General features: G+C 36.4%; 1 protein-coding gene across 1 annotated transcript in view; it reads left to right on the top strand.

Moving 5' to 3' along the window:
* Window positions 1-25,279, top strand: part of LOC150104235 (LON peptidase N-terminal domain and RING finger protein 3) — a 197,281-nt gene that overhangs the window by 157,461 nt on the left and 14,541 nt on the right. The window contains exon 10 of the mRNA XM_090396859.1: window positions 9,772-9,956. Coding sequence (XP_090252985.1) covers window positions 9,772-9,956 — 185 coding nt within the window. The remainder of the gene's footprint in view (window positions 1-9,771; window positions 9,957-25,279) is intronic.

The raw sequence follows: 25,279 nt of genomic DNA, 5'->3' as shown, positions 1-25,279 counted from the left end.
CTGCTCTAGAGACCAAACATGGAACATTTTCATGGAACTTCAGGCCTCCAGTAAGTGGGGCAGGGATCTCGCACCGGGTGATGAAATTTATCTCCCACCTAAAGATAATTGTAAACATCCATGCCTGTAGTGAGATTTGAACCCCCAACCTGTTGCTTTGAGAGCTGGTATGCTAACCACTTGGCCAACCAGGCTAGCAATTACTACATTTGTCTTTGGATAATTTATGAACCACAGAGAGTTGGCTGCTAGAGATTTTTAAGCAGCAGATCTTGCATAAGGATGTTAGACCTCATGTTGCATATAGAACAAAACATCTTCAATCAGTCTCTAGAAGTGGCAGGCTCAGCATAGTCGACATCCTTACATAAACCTTGCTGCCTAAAAGAAATCTCTCCAGCAGTCAGCTCTCCATGCTTTATAAATTATGCAAAATTGAAAATATAATTTATTACTAGAATATATAAGATTAACCATGATATCAGTATTACTTAAAAATAAATTCTCGATTAAAGATTTGAAGTGGATGGAATTAAAGTCAACCTCATCTCCACTGAATATGAACATAAAATAAATGTTACTAAGAAACCACACTTTTTACCCACTCGGATTTCTTTCTTTCTGTGAATTAGACTTCTCTAATTCACAGAAGAAAACATTACAAAGATATTCTTAAAAATGTTATCTCGTGTCCCATGAATTAACTAAAAACACTCAAATCTTTCCCTCCCCAGATATCCATAATTCACAATCTCAAAAATCTTACTCTGTCATTTTTAAACTAGCAAAACAACTGGATAATTTTTAATCCTCCCAACTCTTACCAGAAATACTTTATATTACATAAATTCCATCCACTTCAATTCTTTAATCAAGAATTTATGAGGGTGGTCTGAAAAGTTCTTGGCCTAACAATGAAAAAACGAATTTATAATTTCAAAATTATTTTTATTTTTCAGCATAATCTCCCTTAAGATGGATACATTTATTTCAGCAATGCTCAAGTACCATTATCCCATCCCTTTAGTGGTTCTCAGTAAGATCTGCAAAATACCCCTCTACAGCTGCAATCACCTTGATTTGAAGAAAAACTCTGACTAGGGAGGAAGAGTTTTTTATTTTTGGGAAGAGATAGAGGTCAGAGGGAGCCAAATCTGGGGAAATGGGATGGATGTTCTGACAATTCATAGTGCAGATCCCTTGATTTTCCCATTACCAAAACACTTTGTGGGCAGGTGCATTGTCCTGATGAAAGATGATTTTTTTCCTTCTGCAAACTCAGTCTTTTCTCACAAATTTTTTCGTCTAGTCTGGTTAAAAGATCGGAATAATATTCCCCAGTTATTGTTTTACCATTTTCAAGATGATTAAGAAACAAAATATCGAGCATCCCAAAACATCGATGTCGTGACCTTTCCTGCTGATGGAACCGACTGTCTTCGTTGGTGCTGAACAACTGGCTTCTGTCCACTGTTTTGACTGCTGTTTGGATTCTCGAGTGTAATGGTGAATCCAAGTCTCATCCATGGTAATAAATCGACTCACAAAATCAGTTTTATTCTTGTTAAAATGCTCCAAGCGCTGTTCAGAGATTTTCATGTGAGTGCGTTTTTGATCTGCTGTGAACAAGCGTGGTGCCCATCTTGCACAAACTTTTTCATTTGCAATTCTTCATGCAAAATATATCCTACATGTTCTTTTGAAATGCCCATAGTCTCGGCAATTGCACGCACTTTGACTCACCAGTCATCTAATACCATATCATGCACTTTTGGATGTCCTTCATGTGGATCATCTTAAAGGCTGGTATGGCTACTTTTAAACTCGGAAGCCCATTTCTTAATTGTCGAAAACAAAGGGGAAGAGTGCACATAAACTTTTATCAACTTCGAATGAACTTCTTTTGGCAATAAATCTTCTTTTACAAAGAATTTTATAACTGCACGATACTCAATTTTATCCATTTCAAGGGATACAGACAACACTCTTGCTTTAGACATCTGTATAAAACATACTATTTGATAGAATGACTTGCAATTTTACATGGATTTATGATAGATGTACCAACTTAGATTAAAAAAAAAAAAAAAAAATCGTGCCAATAGAGTTGCCATCTATGGTCAAGGCCGAGAACTTTTCAGAACACCCTTGTATTTAAGTAGTAATGAAGTTTTGACATCACATCTTTATTAATTGGTATCCCCTTTCCGATACCTTAACTTTACTTGAAAGTTTCTTATCAGACATTACTCATCCTTTCAATTTCCTCTCCATGCTGGTTACTTCACTTGGAAGGACTTGATATATGAACAGAAGGTGCAATAATGGGCTCTCCTTCTCAGACCAATTTTTATATGGAACATTGGGGGACTTAATAATACTTTTCATAAACCTTGCATCTGGTAATACAACAATATGTTCTCCATTTGGCTAACAACTCACATTGTTCATTCCTCCGTCATCTCAACAACCAGCCCCCAGAATCCAATTCACAATAGAAAAAGAAAATAATAATCTGTCTAAGCCAGCAAAGGTTGGTCGATTTGTAGAGCCTCTGCTACTAATGGCTCACTCAAAAGTTAAGCAAGTTTGAGTGTGGTTAGTAGTTGGATGGAGATCAATTATTTGATGCTGTTGGCACACTCTCCCTCGATGAGTCTTTGGACTCCCTGGAGGTGTCATAATAATAATAATAAATGTCTTCTGAACACTTTAATTGGTCATCTTCCTAATGTGGTACTTTTTTTTTTCTCATGTTACAGAAAATCTACCCTTGTTAAAAATTGGTAAACATTCGGCAATTTTTAACCTTTTTATCCAATGGTTGCAGTACTAATAAAATTAAAAGTTTTACTTTTCCTTCTTGCTTATCACATCACTTTCAACATATGAATTACAGTAATGATATTAGTATTCCCTATATTTTGGACTACACAAAAAATTGTTATCATAATACTTTAAAGAAAGTTCTGCTGTTTTCAAACCATATTTGAAGTTAGTTAACCTTATCCACTGATCTAAAGATAAACTCTCTCTCCCCTCTGAGTTTCGGGTGTATATGTGTTCCTTTTTCTTGCAGCTTGTCCTATTATGGTCATACTGGAAGAACTGCTAACATACTTCTTGAAGCACACACAAGAAATATACACTGATTGGATAGAAGTCAACAGATAACAGTGTGAGGAACAAAGAGCTATGCACTCACCTTAAGATGTAGGACCTCCTTTTATTGTGATGATTGCAATAATCCGTATGATAGCAATCAGTGGAAATTTTGGACCATTCTTCCTGTAGTTATGTAATGAGATCCTGGACTGTTGTGGGACAGATATTCCTGGATCTCACCTTACGCTTCTGTTCATTGCACAGATGCTCACTAGAGTTGAGATCAGGACTCTGTGGAGGCCAGTCAGTGTGGTGACATTCACAAACCACACACTTACAGCAATAGCCTTATGATTTGGTGCATTGTCTTGCTGAAAGAGACTGGTCAATTCTGCAGAAACACCACATTGTCCAGAATGTTCAGATACCTCTCAAAGTTCAGTGTTTGTGGCACCACAGAGGTTTGAGGCCATAGGATAAACTGGACCACACCATCGCATCACCACTTTCAAATTTCATAGTTGTGATTATGCACTCTGGTAAGAAAGGTTTACTGGTCATCCACCACATCTGTCCATCTGCTAAGTAGAGGGTGTAGTGTAATTTGCAGTAGTTCCATAACACAACTCTCCAAGTGTCCATGTTCCACTTTATGCACTCTTTGCGCCCCTGAAGATGCTGCACGTTGGTTTGGGTAATGTAGGGCTTGCATGTTGCCATCCTGCTATGGAAATCCATGTTGTGAGCTTGAATGTTTTTGCGTAGGTTTGTGTTCTAGCTGATGCCCAGAAAAATCTGCATACAACTTGTTGGGTGACTATTGGCAGTTTTTGCATATTATCCTTCATAGCACCTTATGGTTATGTTTGGTGAGTTGTTCACTGCAGGTAGCACTTGACTCCCTGAATTGTTGACCTGCGATGGCCCAGTTTGTCAACAATTTGTCATACAGATAGGTATGACAAATTGTGTTCAGGTGAAATGGTTAACATGCTGCTAACATTAACATGTTAGCAGCATGTTAACCATTTCACCTGAACACAGTTGCACTGATATGGGAGCATCATATTCCTCCAATTTATACTAGCTACAAACACGACTTGTTACGTGACATAATGTACTTTGCCCATGGGATGTCCTTTGACTTCTTCCCAAGCAGTGTATTTGCTGTCACAATTATGGTTAGTTAGATCTAACTCATCATCCTTTGGACAATGTGCACAGAATAAAATGGAAAAATACTACTATGCTTCACCATCACAAATACAAATGTGAGTGATTTAAAAAACTGACCAAATCTATAAATATGGTTATGTGAAACTTGTCAAGATTTGGGAAATAATTATTCTTAGACCTCCCATGCAGCAGCTAAGGCTGCCTATCAGCGGCCACAGCAGACATCTCTCTCTTAGAAAACAATGTATCTGTGACAAAGATGAAATATTGGACATCACACCTCAACATGAATCCCACCTTGCTTCATTGCCATAGTCATATTTGTTTCTCCAGGAATGCAGTAATTGAATCTTCATACATCACATTCCTTAGAGTTGCATTCATTTTTCCCTGACTCATTCTCTCCCACCCCCCTCACACACACACACACTCTTTCCTTGTTCAGCCATTTTTCTTTCCACTTTCTGTACTCCCTGCATCAGTTAACTCTCACATCTCCAAACCTCTTCCTTTGCCCTTTTCAACTTTCTGCCTTCCACTTCTTTTCTGCATCCATCTGTTTCTCTCTCTCTCTCTCTCTGTCTCCAGTTATTCTGCTTTCCCTCAGCATTTATCTACACCAAGGTTTCCCAAACTTTTTTTTTCCCTGGCCTGGTAATTTTAATACTTCATCTTCATGACCCACTAAAATTTTTATGGCCAATAGGTAAAATAAAACAGATTTGAATGGTCATAGATTTTCATTTATTATTATTATAATAAAGAAGCATTTACTCTTACAAAAATATAAAGAAATTAAACTAAAGCCAAGTAATTTATTAATGAGAAGTGTGATGCTGTTGTTTGTTAACTAGAAACTTCAGGTTTGAAGGAAAAGAAGATAACTTTATTCCTAAATCCAGTTTGACTTCCAATCAGTTTCTATATTTATTTTTTAGAAAAACCAGTGTTGAAAAGCTGTTTCACACTTACGGGTTGTGACAAAAGGCATTAGAAATTTTATCGCTTTTTCTGCTAAAATTGGGTACCCAATGACAAGCCAGCCAAAAATCCATCAGTAGTATTGTGTTGAAGATGTCTTTAAGTGCCGTATCACATGACAGTTCAATTACAGATTCAATATCTGAATCCGGCAATTCTGTCTCAGATTCTGCATTCACTGTAAAAGGGTTCCTTATCCATGCTTTGTTGCTGTTGATTGGGGGAAATATTCCTTCAGACTTGCCTGCAGTCCTAGCATATGTTTCTTGATAACAGCTGAAATCTCATCAGGCATGGAACTCATATTATACTCTTTTTGTAATTCTGTTAGCTTTGTAAAAGATTTATAATTCCCTGCTTCCACACAACGGGACCACATATTGAGTTTTTTGTTGCAGCTTCCACCTTCTCTTGCAATTTAAATACAGTTGCATTGCTACCTTGTAATGTCAGATTTAAATTATTCAAAAAATCAAAAATGTCACAAAGGTAGGCAACGTTGATTAACCAGTTGACATCATGAAAACTGTTTTTGAATTCAAATATTACATCCCTAGCCGTTGGGGGATGTTAGTCTAAGCACACTAAAACTTCATCCTTCATTTCAATAAGTCTTCTTAAAACATTCCCTCTTGACAGCCATCGCACCTCTCAGTCTAAAAAGATGTTCATATTCGCTCATATTCTTTGCACAACACAAAGAATATTCTTGAATTCAATGGACAAGATTTTATAAAGTTTATAAATTGTACACACTCTTGCATAGTTGCATTTAAAAGCAATAGCATTCCTTTGATGGCCAATGCTTCTCTGTGAATGCTACTGCACAGTCTGGTACTACGGCTTTGATCTTCGAAAAAAGTCCAGTACATGCCTGCCATTGTGCGAGCTCCATCACTATTCAGTTCCACACATTTCTTCTATTCAATGCCCTTTTCATTGATGTAATTTTGCAATCAAATTAAAAATTTCTTCAGCTGTTGTTCTTGTTGTCAGAGGTTTACCAAAAAGAAATTCTGTGCGAGTTGAATTGTCACAATCGTATCTCACAAAACACATTAAATTGCCATTGTCTGATATGTCTGTACTTTCATCGACTTACAAGGAAAAAAAGTTGCACTCTTTTAAGTGACTTACCACAGTTTCTTCGATATTATCTGCTGTCTCCATGATTCTGCGCTTCACTGTGTTATTTGATAGCGTCAGCATATTTATTTGGCTCTCCTGTTTTTTATCACATATTCGAGATGCTAACATTTTCATTGCTGGAACTATTAATTTCTCGGCAACTGTGTGAGGCTAACCAGTTTCAGCAATTAATTTTGATATTTCATAAGAAGCCATTACAAGGTTTTCAGACTGAGCTTCCTGAGAAAAATTCAGAGACATAGTCTTCTTGGTACCTATTAGTTCTTTCTTTTTATTTATAAAGAAATCTATTGGCTTATTACTGTAGTTTGAATATTTCAATTCCAAATGTCGCTTCAACTTTGAAGGTCTCATGGACTCATTTGAAGGTGCCACACAACAAATAACACATAATGGTTTGTCATCAGCACCATTGATAAAACCGAATTGTATGTAGTCCTCAGAATACTGTCAGGTCCAATACGTCATCTTCTTTTTTGTAAGAGTAGTAGACAGCACATCGTGCAGTCATTTGTTAGTGCTGTTCTCAGAACTCTTGCTCGGCTGCACGTCACTCAATTGTTCATTGGTGCTAATCGAGGAGTTTGTAGCTAGCACATTGTTTGTTGTTTTATTACCCATTTATCCATCGTTAAATGGGTAATGGCAAGCAAGATGAAGAAAGAATGAAATAAATTATTTACTAACAATTATAATAATTACGGTTGTTCAGCCGAACCCACTGGGCAAGGTACACGTAATCAGTAAATACAAAAAAAACGCTTTCTCTCGATGCTTAACTCAAACTGAACAAGCAGAGTGAGTACATGGTGAGTGAGTAAAATAAACGTCAGACCGCCAAGCGATTCGGCTGGTGGCGCGGTTGCCACCCACAGCCTTGCCATTAGTTGAGCTACTTTACTGCGAAAAAGAGACTGTGAAATGGCAATGCAGATGCAGATGAGCCACGTTTTTTGTCTCTATTAATTAAACTATTTATTGATTAGTTCCGATTAAACGCTATCTACTTGTATTTTAGAGTTTCATGAAAAAAAGAAAACCCAAAAACGAAACACCTAGGTTTTCGCGTTTTTATCATGCAGGATTGTCTAGCATGCTGTACTTGCATATATGCTTCCCACTGATTAAAAATAGATCATACAGGAAATGGGAGCATGCATACATGCATGAAATGTAGGCAATGGGAAGTATTGAACAAAGTATAAAAGTAATTTTATATATTGCACAAACACTCAAGTATGCTTCATTCTCTAGTATTAACTCCACGTTTTTTTTATAAGAAAAACAGGGAAATATCATAGAAAATAGTAATTAAACAGAATGCAGTGCATTTTCTGTTTAATATGTATTTAATATTATGAATTTCTGTATAGCATCTTCTGCTATACAGAAATTCATAATACAGTAATTGACATTTGTTATTGTGACAGTAATTGTCACTTTGCAACATAATCTCTCTTTACTTCAACACACTTTTCACAACCTTAAATTGACATTTCTATGCCCTTGAAAAAATAGTCTGTACTTTTGTCTACGAAATGCCCTAAAGCTGCATCTTTCACCTCATTATCATCTGCAAATTTTCTTGCTTGAAGTCTTTCTTCAGTTTCAAGAAGAGGTAGTAGTCACTGGTTCCTAGATCTGGGCTGTAGAGTGGGTGTTCAATCTCCTGGAAACCATGACTCAGCATTCCTTGTCTCTTCTCCTTTATGGCATCATGCGGTTTGTGCAGGAGTGAAGCATAATATTCTGCATTAATGTGGTATTCCTTTCCTTGAAGTTAATCAAAAGAATTCCCTGGCAATCTTAAAAGATTTTGCCATGATCTTCTTGGTGAACTGAGTGACCTTGGCTTTTCTCGGTGGTGCTTCACCTGTTTTGTGCCACTCCATGGATTCCCTTTTGGAAAGACGATCATAATAAAGGACCATGGTTTCATTCCCAGTGACAATGAATTCCATCACTTTTCTCTGATTCCCTTGGTAAAGCCCTAAAAACATATGGGAACAAGTCACACGTACTCCTTCTGAATTGAAGAGAAAAGTCGGAGCACCTACCTTGCACTGACCTTCATCATGTGAAGCTTCTCCAGAACGATGTGAAAGACAATTATTATAGAAAGCCCCAACCTTGCTGAGATTTCTTTGAGCTTCAGCCAATAAGAGACATTTTCCTCAGTCATGACTTCCACAGGCCGATCATCATGAGGATCATCTTCAATGCTCTCTTCTTAGGCGAAACTATTTAACCCATTCCTTCACAGTAGAATATGAAGGAGAAGCTTCCCCATAAACACTATCCAATTGCTGTTTGATAGCATTTGGAGATAGCCCTTCTTTGGTGAAAAACTTTATCACAGCGAAGTACTCAGTGCCTCCAGCTGAATGACGCAGGTAGAGAGTTGCAACTGGTACACTAACTCCCCTTAGATAGTGCTATCTGTCATACATGTCATTTTAAAATTGGTGCGAATTTTGTATGTCAGGTCAGAAACTTTTGGAACCTACCTTGTACACTAATCTCAGTCTTCTGTATAGTGATGCCAACATTAACTACTTGAATAATAACAAATATATATAATAAGGAAAGGCACAGAAGGCTAAATAGAAATTTTCCAGCTCAAAGTAGATATATTTAATAAAGATGAATGTTATACAAAAGATATGTAACTAACTAGGAATTCAGAAAACTGCATATCAACAACAGCTATCACAGAGGAAATAGATAGAAATTAATATTCTGTTTTTAAATTGTGAAGTTCCTTTTTATCAGATTTGGAATAATGTGCACAGATATGGTTCTATTTCTTGGGGAATGAGAAAGTGATAGATAGGATTTACATGTGACTGACCAAGAGGGTGAAATTCTGTGAAATTGCATCCTGTGAGGATAGACCAAAGGTTTTTAGGTTACAAAATTTGGTTAATAGATGAAAAGAGGGGATAAAAAAAAAAAAGGTTACTGAGGGGATGTTATGGTAACAGATGCAGAAGAAATTTTTTGATACATGGACGGAAGAACATTCATTTCCATTGAAAGTTAAGAGGGTGATTAGCAAAGATGTGAAGACAAGATTCATTACTTGGAGTGGAGGTGGTGGATGAGTTGTTTTTTGCAACTCGTCCACCACTGAGATTTTTGAGTAAATAATAAATTTAAGGATAGATGATAGACGTTGTATGATTAATGTTTAGCATGTTCCTCCCACTATTTAGTCATTCAGCTTCACTGATGTGCCTGTATATTACTTATTACAAAGTTGTGTGTTAAAAATAAATCGTTTCATTTTCTCTGAGAAATGTTTCTTGTGATAATATATTCTGAAATGTTTTGGTATTTAAACATTATTTTTAAATACAGCATTGCAGACTTTGGCACAATGCTAGAAATTAGAGGTGTTAGATATTTCCCAGATGGACGGGCTATTGTGGATACCTTAGGAAGTAAAAGATTTCGCATCTTAAGGAAAGATATGAGAGATGGCTACCATACAGGTGCAGTGGAATTTCTTAAAGATATTACACTTGAGGGACCAGAAGTGAATGGTAAGAATTTTATTTCTATCTTACTCAGATTTATTTCAGTTTTAAGCAATTCTTGATTCAAATATTCGCTATGATCTCATATCCAATGCTGTCATTATTCAGTTTGTCTAAATATTCCTCCCTACTAGGGAGGAATATTTAGACAAACTGAATCTGTAGCACGGCTGAAAGAGCAATGGGACACGTGTCCTTTGATAGGAAAAGACCTGGATTCAATTCTTGTCTTGATGAGAGAAATCTTGTTCCAGGGTTTTTCTCCCAGAAAATGATTTTTTTAATCCTAGAAAACAGACCAGTTGGCTAGAGAATGCATGCAGTTAATAGACAAAACACCGTGTGTAGCATTGGCATACAGTGGGTATTGACAGGGGATGTGCAATGGTCATCAGTTGCATCAGTCTTGGGACTGATAGCTCAGCAGCAGTTTCCTCCATTCCGTCATGTCATTGGCTTTCTTCTTAATCTCTTGGTAGCTCCTCAGGTCTGTGCTTTCTTTGACTTGGTCAACAAAGCTTTTCTTTGGTCTGCCTCTTCTTCTTTTCCCTGCCATTTTGCCTTCAGTTATTCTTTTCACAAGTCCATGTCGAAGTATATGTCCATACCACCTATCCCTTCTAATTTTGATTGATCTAATTAGACCTCTTGTTTCACTTATCTCTCTCAGGACTTGTCCATTTTATTCTGTTCATGTGATGCCAGCACCACATTTCAAAAGCCTCCAATCTTCTTATGTCTTCTCTGCCTAGAATCCAGGTTTCACATCCATACAGTGCAATGCTCCATATGAATGTCTTTATGAATTTTTTTTTTTTTCAATTGTAGGTTGAGGTTTCCTTTTAAAATGTTTTTCATCTTAGGAAGCCTAATAACAGAAGATGGCAAAACAAGAGAAGACATAAGATCAAGAATAAACAATGCAAAAGCCCAATTCTCTAAGTATTTAAAGCTTTTTATTTGTTTTATTTGTTTCCTGTTGATGTCTATATGCTCTATATTAATAGGAGTTTTGCCTGTAACAAGGATTTTAGTCTTATCTGTGTTGATTTTTATTTTATTTTTTTTGAGGTTATTATTTAGTAATTTTAGTATTGTTTTTAAAGTTCTTCTGTTTTCTGCTACAAGGGCTATGTCATCAGCAAATCTCAAACACGACTTGCTCACCATTTATCTTTATGCTGCTATTTATTTTATTTTTAGTTTCCTAATGGCATTTTCAATATATAAATTAAATAAAAGTGATGAAAGTATGTATCCTTGTCTTACTTCACTCCTTATATTTATTCTTTTCTCCTTATCATTGATTTTAATCAGTCCATTTTGATTTTTATAAATTTGATAAATTATTTTCCTATCCTTATTTTATGCCGATATTATTTAGACAATTTAGGAGTATTTGCTGGTTTACTTTATCAAATGCTTTCTCGAAATCATGGAAGAAAATGTAAGTGTTTTTACTAAGATCTATTCTTCTCTCTATTATTGTTTTTAAACAGAGTATTGTCTCTCTTGTTCCTTTATTCTTTCTGAATCCAATTTTGTGGGATCAAAGCTATTGTTCTGAATTGGCTGCATTTATTAGCATTATTCTTTTTTTGGTATTATATTGATTTCATAAGCTCCTTTGGTATTTCTCCTGATAGAGTAAGGTTTTTGTCTCATCACCTAGATTTTGTAATAGTTTTATAGGAATATTGTCTACACCTGGACTTTTTCCCTTACTCATTTCGGATAGTACTTTATCAAATTCTTCTCGCATTATTGGGGGTCCTAGGTTATCTTCATTTTGATTTTCTCTGCCAATATCGACATCTGGTTTATGCCATTATAGATAATCTTGAGATTTTCTATAATGAATAATTATCTTGAGATTTTTATTCTATGAGTAATTTTCCATTTTCATCTTTGATGGCATTGCTTTTGCTATTCTTATTAAATTTGAAAGTCAATTTGTTAATTTCTTTATAGGCTCTCTCTGTTTTGTTTTGTTTTTTTAAATAATTCATCTATATTATTACACTGTTCTTCCAGGTATTCTTTTTTTAGCTTGTTTACATTTTCTTGTAATTTGATTTTTAAGATATTTCTATTTGGGCACATCTTCTTTAATACCATTTTTATATTTTCTTCTTTTATCCATAAGGCAAAGAATTTCATCTGTTATCCAATGTTTTCTTTTTTCTTTATTTTTCAATAATTGATTTGATGCATTTGTAATAGTCTCTTTAATCATATTCCATTGGTTTTCAATATTATTCTGACTATTTAAGTTTTCTGGAATGTTGTGATCAATTGCCTCTTGATACCTTTTCTTTACTCTTTAATTTTTCAGTTCTGTTTTCATTAAAACAAGGTTATGGTCACTACTGATGTCGGCACCTGGATAGCTTTTGCAATTTTTTATTTGGTTTCTATATCTTTTCTTAACCAGTATATAATCTGTTTGAATTCCCAGGTGCCTTCAGGCGTATCTTCTTCTTTTAGGAACTTGAAATAGTGTATTTCCTATAACTAACTGTTTTTGTGTACAAAATTCTATTAATTGCTTTCCTCTTTCATTCCTATGTCCAAGACCAAATCTTCCTGAAACATTATCATCCCACTATAGTGTTCCAATCTCCCATTATTATTGTATTGTCTGTCTTTAAAGTTGTTCCAGATTTCTTCTGTTTCTTCATCGCTGTTGTGATGTTGGCATGTAGACCATTATAATATTGAGGTTAATTATTGTAGTGATTAAATTTCCAACTTTTTTCTGAAACGCTATTGCAATGCCTGACTGTCCCTTCTTTTGTCCTGAATATATTATTCGAAATTCTCCACTCCAGAAATCGTCCTGTCCCTCCCAGCTCATCTTGCTAATGCCCAGAATGTCTATTTTAAGTCTTTCCATTTCTTTTTTCACATTTCCTATTTTATTACTATTACTATTATTACTATTATTACGGGCAACTCCAGGGAGTCATTGGACTCATCGAGGGAGGCCCCAAATCATATTCATCACAACTATTTGACATTCATACAGTATCTATCATACCTCGCCTTAAACTCATTCACTGTCACAGCATCCACCACAGACTCAGGGAGCGCATTCCACTCATTCACTACTCTAAAAGTAAAGAACCCAGCTCTAACATCTTTACTAACCACACTTTTGCCCAGTTTCCATGGATGTCCCCTAGTCCTCCCACAACCAGCCCTGTTCTCAAAAATATCTTCTGAATTAATTTTATAGAAACCCTTCAGTAATTTGAATGTCTCAATCATATCTCCCCTCCTCCGCCTATCAACCAATTTTTGCAACCCACAAATCCTCAACCTGTTCTCATACGGTTCATTCCACAGACCTGCTATCATCTTGGTCACTCGCCTCTGGATCCTCTCCACCTCCTCCCCATCAAGAAGAAACCTAGGTGACCAAATCTGAGCACAGTAGTCTAGATGGGGTCTTATCAAGGCTCGATACAGAGGAACAATAACCTGCTTGTCTCTGCTTGTCATCGTATTCTTCAGCAACCAAGTGATTTGATGAGCTGTTTTGGTCACTTTTGCAATGTGTCCCCTAAATTTCAATTCCTTATCTACCAACACTCCTAAATCTCGTGCCTCATCAATTTCCTGGAGCACGGTTCCACCAATGCAGTAAACTGCCGCCAATCTTTTCACCCCAAAATGCATAACCTTACATTTTGCCACATTAAACTGACATCCATTCTCCTTAGCCCAGACCTCCAATCTATCCAAATCATCCTGCAAAATTTTGACGTCATCTGCATTCACTATTGCCCTACCCAACTTTGCATCATCTGCAAACAAATGAACTGTTCCTCTCAGATCATTTCCTATATCATTTATGAACAAATTAAACAGCAGTGGACCAAGAACAGATCCTGTGGCACACCACTAGTCACAGGCCGTCTTGTGGACTCTACTCCCGAGTAAACCACTCTCTGATATCTCTCCTTCAACCACCCTCCTATCCATCTCACCAACCCTATGTCCATTCCCATATGCTGCAATTTACTGATTAGAATTCCATGTGGAATCCTGTCAAAGGCCTTGGCAAGGTCCAGTAGAATCACCGTAAATCCATTACCCTTATCCAGTTCAGCCGTCACTGTGTTATAATACGTGAGCAAGTTACTGAGGCATGACCTACCCTTCACAAATCCATGCTGTCCCCGATACAGTATCCCATTTTCTTCTATCCAATCCTGTATTTTCCTCTTGACTATTTTCTCTAAGACCTTGACAATGATTCCTGATATGCTAATTGGTCGGTAATTTACTACAGCAGTCTTGGAACCACCTTTATGCAGTGGAACTATTTTCCCCTCTTTCCACCCGCTCGGGACTAACCCAGACCCGAGACTCAAATTAAACAAAATGGTCAAGGGTACTGACAATTCTTTAGCTGCTTCTCGTACAACACGAGCTGGTATACCATCCAATCCCACAGATGTATTGACATTGAGGTTATGCAATAGACTACTCACCTCCACTTCATTAACCACAATTCCCGTATAATCTACTGGTTTATTCGTTTCTGCAATGTCACCACCTGGATGATATACTTTTGCAAAGTGCTCATTCAGTAACTCAACTATCTCAACTGATTCAGTTACCTCCCTACCATCGGCATTCTTTAAAATCAATCTGCCATGTACATTTTTCCTTTTACTTGCTACATATCTAAAAAACTGTTTAGGATTCTCTTTAGCCTGCATGGCCAATGTTCTTTCGTAATCCTTTTTTGCTTTTCTTACCACACTCGTCACCCTTCTGGCCTGTGCTTTATACCGTTCATGTGCCTGCCGGTCACCCTTCTCCTTAAATTCCCTCCATAGTTGTTTCTTTTTTTGCAACTCAAGCTTAATGGTGTTATTCATCCATTTAACCCCTACTTGATTTATTATTCGGACTCTAGGTATACAGTCAGCCATTGCTTCATGCAAGCACTTCTTAACTACCTCCCATGCACTATCAACTTCTAGTCCTTGCAGTTGTACATGCCATGGCACTGAACCAATCAAACTCCTAAGCTTGTCATACTTTCCAGCCCGATAATTCCACATGTACCCTGTCTTAATTGAAAATTCTACACCTTTAGCCACCTCCCAAGTTAAGACCCTATGATCACTCTCACCGATTGGTGGCAATGTGGTCATATTTGTTACAGCCAAATCCTCAGATGTAATTACTAGGTCAAGCACTCTCTGATCCCTAGTATTTTCCATTACATGCTGTCGCAGATAGTTATCCCTTAATAACCGCATAAAATCCAGTTCCTTCCTCCCGTGTGTCCTCTCCTCACTCCATTCAATGCGACCATAGTTGAAATCTCCCATAATAATCGCCCTCCTTCCACCCATTTCTTCTATTTGCTTGTGCATACTGTCACCACCATCTTTTCCATCACCTGGTCTATAACAGCACCCAATTGTATATTTAGTTCTGCTAGCCACAATCTCACACCAAATATCCTCAAATGTGCTCTTTTCTCTATCCTGCAATTCAACTTCTATTCTCCTTGGCTGGAGCTCATCAGCTATCATCAACAATACTCCTCCCCCCATTTTATTCACTCTGTCATTCCTGAACACACTATACCCATCACATTCAATCCCACTAGTTATATCATCTACAGTCAGCCATGTTTCACTAATACCTATAACCTGTGGTCTGGAAGTGCCAACCATGGCCAAAAACTCTTCCTTCTTGTTCCTAATACTCCTAGTATTAGTGTACATGAATTTAAGACCCCCATTAGCCCCAACCCTACCTTGATGCCTTATATTAACTATCCCACTCAGATTTGTTGTCCTTATTTGCTCTGGCATATTATATTCATTCTTACATTCAACTGCCTCCATAAGGACTGTATCTCTACTCCCCCCCCCCCAACAAATCTAGTTTCCCTGAATTTGCATATCCACTACATTCAGCAACACTTTCTCAAGTCTTCTTACACCGTAACCATTCAAATGCAAGCCATCCATCTTATATAGATCCTTTCGCCCATCAAACTCAATCCACACATCCACAAATTCCACACCACTCGTCATACATAACCCACGCATAAAGTCATTTGCAATTATAGCCCTCCTTTTAAACATTTCACTGTCATACCGTGGCAAAAGACTAATCATTCTAACTCTCTCACTCTTTTCTTTTGCTACCTCATTTTACCTGATTCTAGTTGTGTTCTTGCATTCGATGTTCTAATATTCAGTTTATTTCTTGTCTTCATTTTTGAATAAGTACCAGGATTTCATTGGCTGTTGACCTGAGAAGCCTGGTTACTTCTCCTGCTGGGTATGGCTCTTCAGTGAAGGCTCCATCACCAATCTTGACTTCATTTTTAACTTCCATTGCTGCTTTTACTTGGGAATATAATGTGGTGGTTTCCCCTTGCCTTCCACATTACAGTATTGAAGATGTATGGTACAAGAGGTTAATACTAGTAGCGCTGCTGCCCACTACTAGGAATGTTAACAGTTAGTTGAAAGAAGAGGAAAATACCCCTAGCTCTCAAATACTCTAATAGCTTCAGGGAGAATGGAGAACTTCCTCCTGGAGTTAGTATGCAAGAAAAGAGACAGATAAAAAAGTTTTAAGTAAAGAGCCTTCATTAGGAAGAATGTTAGTATGAAGGTAGAAGCAAGAAGTGGAAGAGTAAGAGAAAGTATGATCAAAAGCTTTGAAATAGATCATACTTAGCTCTGAGAACCCGGGTTAGCCATGTCCATGCCTGCAAGTCGCAAGCCCCATGGGGATTGTGCAATAATAAGGCAACATTATTTTTAAAAAAATCATTAATTTGTAGAAATACTAATTAAGAAAAAAAACACATCATTTATATATTAATTCATCCATTTCTGAGATGTACGTTTTTCTATTCCATTGGCATTTTAAGAGGGTTATTTTTTAACTTAATCCTGTAAGTAAATTCTTTTGAACTGAGACCACACTACCTGTTTTTTATGACTTTTTCTATTTTTATGAGCATTACATAAATTTGGAAGAGGCAGAAGTTGTTTACTAGTCTTTAACAATATATAACTTAACCTTATAATCTCAGTTTAAAAAAGGTGTACACAAAATATCTTCCACACTGTTTCCCATTGCCAAGAAGGATAAAATAAATGTTGGTTATAAAAAAAAAAAAGTACACAGTTATTTAATAGGAAACCACAAGGAATAACTAACTGCATTTCGCTTCTAGCTATAATCTATTTACGTAATGCACACATATGAACATGAGGTGGGGGAGGGGAAAATTGGTAAGCTAATGCTCTATAACAGTAACCTCATCCTCTTTGAACACAAGAAGTACCTTTGTTCACATACTTTTCTAGATAAACACTGAGGAAAGGGATGGAGAACAGATTGTTAATCTGTTCTCTATTTTTCTGCTACTTAAATGGAAGTAGAAAATAGCATCTGTGGGAGTGATCATTTTCTTGTGATATCCACTCTTTGACAACTATATACTCCATCATGGATATTATGATGGAAAATAATTAAACAGAATGGAATACATTCTCATCCTTAGCAGAATTTGATTCTGCAACAGCCAGCTCCTCTTCCTCTCTTTTTGGTTAAATAATAAAATTTGTTACAGTGTGTGTAAATACATGCTGTGAAACAGTAACTGCAGTGCTGAAAACAAGTGTTTTTTTCAGTTGTGTACTTAGGCATTATGTTGGAGGTTTAATGGAATATTTTCAGCACTAAGAAAGGATTAAAACTAATTTTAATGCTTCCAATATTTTGTCTTAGTCACTGAGACATCTTCAGAGATTACAAATAACTTTTGTAACAACCAACTCAAATACAATATAATACTAAACGAAACGAGTCTGTGTAACATCCTATCTAGGTGGTGTGCCCTCTATGGACATTTGTAGATGGCCTAGGATGTAACATGGGATCTCTGATAATTAACGTTTCCCAAATTTTGGGAAATTTTATGCAACTGTATTTATTTAAATTTGGTTGATTTCTGAGTGCCACCGCAGATTCTAAAAACAGTCTTTCTTTTTGAATTTACTATGGTGGAGCATGGTGGTTTTTTTCCAGGAGATCCTGTGGGTTGTAGGTCAGATTGACCATAGTCAATGCATCTGCAATCATGGCTATGGTCAATCTGGCCTTGCAGACCATGCTTACTCTGATTTTCCAGTTGATACCAGGTCTTGCTCAGACGGAATATTCTCATTTGTTTTCTGGATTAGCTCACAGTTGTATTTTCTTATGTCCTTTGTATACACTTCCCCCATACAGTCATGCAAAGTCTAGTACACCCTACTGCTGATGATAAATTTTCCTTGCTGAGTTTCATATTCTTTTTTTCATGAGAATTTTGGTCTTTTCTGAAAGCTTTGTTCCAGTTTAGTTAATTTGCTTTCTTTGTGGCCATTTCCATCGACGTTTTGGTGATTGTCCTATTAATTACTGTTGTTGTCATTTTCTTCTCCCCCTAAGATTTTTTTTTAGTGGTGAGAAACAGATTTTGAGTTCAGTTGAAATACTTTTCAATGGTTCTGAAGGTTTGTTGTATTGATTTTCTGTGGCTTCATTAACATTTTCCATGTTTCTGACTGTTTGCTCCAGACATTTTACATCTCACTATTCTGTGATCACTGTGCAATCTTAAAAATCTAAAAACAGTGGAATCTTAGGTGGTATGTTTTTTCTTAGATAAGATGAAATTTATTTTGTTGGAATCATCCTAATGGTGATGCCACTTCCTGTTTGGTTTTTCCTTAAAGAAGGAATTTAAAATAGTTTCTTTGATTCTGAAAATTCTATTAAAGGTTATTATGTTCATTCCTTTCACTATAGCCAAAATACTCAAGCTTTGTCTTTTTGTTGTTGTTGGCCAATCTTTGTATTAAAGGTTCCCATAATAATTTTAAATTGTTTTTCTTTCTTACTGAAATGTTGGATTTCTTCATAAAAATTTCAACTTCACCATAACTCATGGTGGGTGCATATACCTGGATGAGTTGTAATCAATAGCTCTTGGATAGCTGGATCACCACTGTATTTGAGGAGAGTGATCTCTACAATATTGTTCTTTGGTGTCTTGTTAATAATAAATGCTATCCCACTATCTACTCTTGTAGTGGAATAGGTGTTCACTGTGTAGCTTTATAAGGTCTTTCCCTTTCTCCATACTTCTTCTAGTCCAAGTTCCATTTAATTTTACCAAGTTCATCCTTCAATTCAACTCGTCTTTAGTCAGAAGAAAGGGAATCGTCCATTATACGTAGCCAAAGCCAGCATTAGATGGCAGGCTATATCCATATCTTCAGTGATTCTTAGCGCCCTTTGCATTTATGCACTGGCTGCTGTTACCTTGATCAGTAATAATCCAACCTGCAGAGAATGAAGACCTGGTTTTTTGTTGCTGTTGTAATGTCGTACAACAGTCAAAATGTTTGTATGATGTGCTATCAAAATTAAATCCCTGCTAGGCCATCCTATATGAAGAAGCATATTTTGTGTACCCATTGAGAAACATACATTATGTCATTATAAATTATACTTGACAAATTGTTTTTGTTTAATCCTTTATAAGCAAATAAAATTTACACGTGAAGTAAAGTATTTTCACAAGTAGGATACTTGTATATAGAGGCTGTTGACTTCACATCAATTGCCTCAGTATCTCATAATGAAAAGCACACTTCCATTAGGACATATACACTATGTTGACAAAAAAAAGTATTTGGACACCTTACATATCATACAAATTTTGGATCCTACCACATGCAAATATTCAGGGAGTGTCTGAATAAGTCTGGTAATAAAAGGTGAGATGTGCTACATGTTTTGCACTGTACTCTGTCAGGATTCCACGTTCGTCTGAACTGACATACTTTCAACTTGGGATGGTAATTGGTTGTCATCGGTGGTCTTCCGGTCTGTGACATTGCTACCCATCTCAGTATACTGAAATCTACCATTGTTTATATCATTCGTAGATGGAAAGATGATCATGCTACCACAGCAGGAAAATGCCCTGGGAGGCCACCGCATTCACTGACTGAGATCGATGACCTCTGCCTCGTAATGTTTGAGAATCCCACACATCAGCAGAGAACTTCGCTGTCAACCTGGAAATTGCTGCAGGGACATCTGTCAACACTAGAACTGTCGCAGAGAGTTGCATGTCTTAGGTTACCATGGCAGAGCTGCTGTGAACACCAAACACGTTTGAACTGGTGTAATTCACACTATTCCTAGATGATTAGAAAAGGGTTCTGTGGAGTGATGAATCATGCTTCCAAATGTTTCGCTGTGATGGTCATGTTTGGATCTAGAGATTACCCGGGGAACAGTTCTGGCAGGAATGCATCATCCCAATCAAGTTTGGTGGAGGCTCAGTAATGGTATGGAGGTGTTTCAGTTGGATGGGGCTTGGTACAATGGTGAACGTGCCCAAAACCATACCATATGATGGCTACTTGGTCATCCTAGACAACTTCATGCTTCCACAGAATAGTGCTCCATGCCATACTGCACTGCATGTTCGAGACTGGTTTCTACATAACCTTGAAGTTTTGAACTTGCCAGCTCAGAGTCCAAACCTCAATCCCATTGAACATCTTTGAGACAAATTAGAATGCGAAATTCGCTCTAGACCACAGCAGCCATCATTAGCATCAGCAATCAGGATAGTTTTGCACGAAAAATGGGAAAATATTCCTGTTGGTGATCCAAAGGTGATCCCACTCGGTACTAGAAATGTAATTAAAATGCTTTTTGACCTACTAGGTGTCCAAATGCTTCTGTCATCATAGTATATATATTGTTAAGCATTATGAGGTCACTACCCAGACCTTTTTTGACCTTTATTGAGATCTCATGAGCAGGAACCAAACCCGGAAAGATACCAAGGTGTTATTAGCAAAATAAACCCTTTTTTGTTTGCTGATGATGCAGAGATCCTGCAGGAAGACTGAGACTAGCAGCATGAGCAAAGGTACATGTCTGCCAATTTTGTGTGCCAAGCATAAAGCTGATGCACTTAGAGAAGAGATCCAAGCTGTGTACTACATTGGAACTAAACTGCAGCAAACTGATGAGGAGCAGTGATTTAGGGGCGAACAGGGAGTTAAAGTTTAGAGTACATATTATGAAGCAGCGCATCAGATTACGTGGCTGTTGAAGAACATACTAATAAGCAGGAATACAGAGGTTATTGTTTCCCTATATAAGGCCATACTGGACTACTGCATGCAGATCTGGATTCTGTGGGGATGAAGTAATGTAGAGGATCCAGAGGTCACTCCATAATTCTGGCATATTGTGTCAGAATTATGGAGTGTGAATTTCATTGACCTCTGAGAACAGGTATAATTATAATAAACTCTGGTAGTCTGGTCTGTATAGGGATTGTAGAGAGAAAGCTCTTCATGCTTAATACTATTCTCATCAGTTTTAATACTTAATACTGTTAAGAGATAAATGACACACCTATGTGTATATTAATTTTCTTAAATGTCACATTTTAACAGATTTTTAATTTTTCTTTTACCATTGTTAGTACTTAGCCTGTGCCTTATACAGTGAGGCAGATTTTATTAAATTCGTTAAATTATATCTTGTGCTTTTAAATCTTTACGGTATATTAATTTGGATTTGTAAACTTTTATTTCAAATGTATGAATCAACAGGTATTCATATTAATTTCATCATTATACATCTGCATTTTTTATTTACAAAGGCATTTATTTTATGTTTTTTATTATAGTTTGCATAATAACCTGGTGTGATATGTCTAGGGTAACCATATAATTTATCATCCAACCTGGGACATTTTTGTTAGTGAAGGGGGGGTGGAGCTAAAATAATTAAAATTATATATTTTGAAATTTTTATTTCTTGGATGTTATGCTGGACTTATAAAATAGTTGTAGTAGAAAATTTTTTTTTTTTCAAAACTAAAATTCTTTCTAAAGAAAATATTTATGTTTATTAAAGCAAAATAAAAACTTCATTATATTAATTATCTAAACATTAAAAAATGTGCACGAAAATTATTCTTGGTAAATATTCACACTTTAAATCAGTTTATTAGATACATCTCTCTTAAAACAGTATCACTAGTATATTTTTTTTTGTAAGAATGAGTTTATTATTTTTAATTTTTTCATAAAATTGCCTGCAGTGTTCTACGAAGTTAAATTTTTTGGTTAATAAATTGGAAATTATTGACATTTAATTGACTGTTCTCTGTAGACCATAATAGTTTTAATTGAGAAAACCTCTCTCTCTACAGGTGCTGAGGTACCTGGTAACTCAGAGCAAATTCTATTAAATGGAGAATATTCTCATTTCCAAATTTGTATTGAAATGTGCAAATATTTCAGCCCACATATTTTCACAGGTACTGTGTTTTTTTGCCTCCATTTAAAGTACCTTTCTTCAACAAATAATATTACGAAACAGAACTCATCAAATATGAGTTTTGATGATGAGCCGGCCTGGTTGGCCAAGTGGTTAGCATATCTGCTGTACAGCCAAAAAAGGCTGCATGTTCGAATCCATCTATGGATGTTTGTGATTGTCTGTGAAAATACTAGTGGTAGGGGTGGGCAGTAGATGGTGTTCTCTCTTCAGATTTTCCTGTTAATGCCAGTGTTCTATCTCTCAGGACTCTGTCATTTTGCCCACTCTCTTCCTGATTTACATAAACTGCTTGCTCTGTAGTTGGTAGATTGAGTGGTGGAGGCGGAGAGATATAGAGTACCCTCTCTCGATGAGTCCTTGGAGGTGTCACATAATAATAATAATAATATATTTCTCTCACACACAAAATGTGGAAGAGCCTATAATGTCCTTGCGTAGATGCTTAAGTGCTGTGAAAAAACCACCATGCTCCACCACAGCAAATTCAAAAAAAAAAAAAAAAAAAAAAAAAGGGAGAATCAGCAGCAGCTCTCAGAAATCAACCAAATCTTAATAAATTTTTTGTAATCCCTGAAGATGTCTCAGTGACTGAGAACGAAATATAGGAAGTATTAAATTCTGTTTCAATCCTTTCTGAGTGCTGTATACAATCCATTAAGCCTCCAACAAGAAGCCTATAATGCCATGTGTAGGTAAGGTCAGGTAAGTAGAACAACCTGTTGATATTCTTCATGAACTTTTGGAGATTGCAGACCTTTGGAACTGCTTCATGAGGGAGGCTGTTACATGGAATTAAAGATGACTGGAAGTAACAGGTTTGGTGAAATATGCAGTTAGATTGTAAAGGGATGTTGAGCAGCTGTTGCTCAAGTTCCTGTAGATCTGGCAGCATGGGAGGCTTAAGAGATGATAGTTCTGCTAAACAATTGAATTGCCATGGAAATATCTGTAGAAGAGACACAATGCAGAAACTGATTTTCTGTGGGGAAAGTGGCTGAAAGAGAAGTATCATTAATCAACTAGACTGCTCTTTTCTGAGTAAGTTAGTCCGAGAAAAGAGATTTGGCCCTGACTGTTTAGCTGAGCATTATCAAAAGTGGAGAAGATCTGAGGTCTTTTTTATGAGAAAACAAGCAACAAATTGTATTTTGGAAATATTAAAGTTGACTAGGTTGTTTTCATCCCACTCAAGGATATCATTGGAGATCAGTGTGCAGATTACTTATCACAGATCTTCAAGGTTGAAATGTTTGAGCACTGCAAGGCTTGTCGTATGAGTAGGACAAATAGAGATTGCTATCATTAGCAAAACTATGAATAGGAATTCAGCCAATGAGAGCAGGCATTTTATGTAAATCAGGAAGAGAGCGGGCGAAATGACAGAGTTCTGAGAGATAGGACACTGGCATTAACAGGAAAATCTGAAGAGAGAACACATCTACTATTATATACACTAATGGCCAAAATTGTGGAAACCTTTTGGAAAAAGTGTATTTTTGAGGTTTGATGGCTCATAACACCACCTTTATTTTTTGGTGTAATACCATAAAATTATATATCAATGGAAAGATAATTTAATCAAAAATGTAATGCAACAAAGTTTGTTCAATTATCTGTATTCTGTGAAAAGTTATAGCCAAATAACCAGAAAAGAGAAGCACAACTTGCTTAGGTTGATATGAAGTAGCTTTCCTTCATTTGAATGTAGCCAATGAGCATGAGTGTTTAGAGCAGTGCTTCCCAAACTTATGGATGCCAAGACCCCCTTTGGAAAAATCAAAATATTTCACGGCCCCCATCAAAAAAAAATCGTAATATAGACATATATTATTATAATATTTATTGTATTTATATTCAATACAATTTATATTCAAGATTTTGCATTTGTAATCTTTTTTTGTGTGTGTTTCTTATCAATACCTTTTGAAATGAAACTTATATGAATCAGCATATATTTACTAATATTCATTAATCACCGAAATATGCAGGAAGCAAAATTTGCCAACCAACACCAATGTGTGATTTTTTCCATTAAAATATAAAAAAGAAATGATAAATAATAAAAATTGAATACGTTTCTTTTAAGATAAAAAAAAATCTGCTTAGTCTTAAAACATTTTAAATTTGTTTTCATTATTTCACGGCCCCCCTCAACAAAACTTACGGCTCCCAAGGGGGCCGCGGCCCACAGTTTGGGAAGCACTGGTTTAGAGAGCCAATCAGGTGTCATCTTGTTTTGGCAATGAGCCAATAAGGTCGCAGTAGGATTCAGCTATTGATCATGTATTGGAGCTGAGAGGAGGACATTTGTCAGTGTGTTAGGTGATTGCTATCAAGTTGGTTGGTTTTTTTTGTGTTCTTTCATTTAGTGAGCTTGTAAAAAAAAAAATAAAATTAAAGAAATGGTGCAAAGAATTGACTGGTCATCCAGAAAATGATGTAAAATAGTTACATTTATGAAGAAATTAGAAGAAAAATTGGTGGAAACTTAACCAAAGGTGGCATTTCTAAATTTTTGAAGAGGTATAAGGAGACTCAGTCACTACAAAACCAGACTGGTAAAGGCAGAAAAAGGTGCACAACAGCAAGTGATGATAGAAGAATTGAGAGACTCTGTCTACGTGACAGAAGAAAATCATCTGGGCGTATACAACATGAAATGGTGCAATACAGTGTGAAGTTGAGTGCAAGGGCTGTTCGGCACAGACTGCAGGAATTTGGTCTAAATGCTAGAATTCCACGAGAAAAGCCATTTTTATCTCTCAAACAAAGGTTGAAAAGTGGGCTAAAACTTATGTTAGCTGGACAGAGGAACAATGGGACAGTGTTATTCGGAATGATTAGACCAAAATCTCCCTGTTTGGTAGTGATGGCATAAAATACGTAAGGAGAAGAATCGGAGA

The sequence above is a fragment of the Typopeltis vanoorti genome, chromosome 8 (assembly GCF_054136105.1).
Source record: "Typopeltis vanoorti isolate ZY-2024b chromosome 8, IOZ_Tvanoo_1.0, whole genome shotgun sequence".
In the NCBI taxonomy this organism is placed as follows: Eukaryota; Metazoa; Arthropoda; class Arachnida; order Uropygi; family Thelyphonidae; genus Typopeltis; species Typopeltis vanoorti.
Note: the sequence above shows the minus strand (reverse complement) of the source record. Positions and strands in the feature narration are given on the sequence as shown.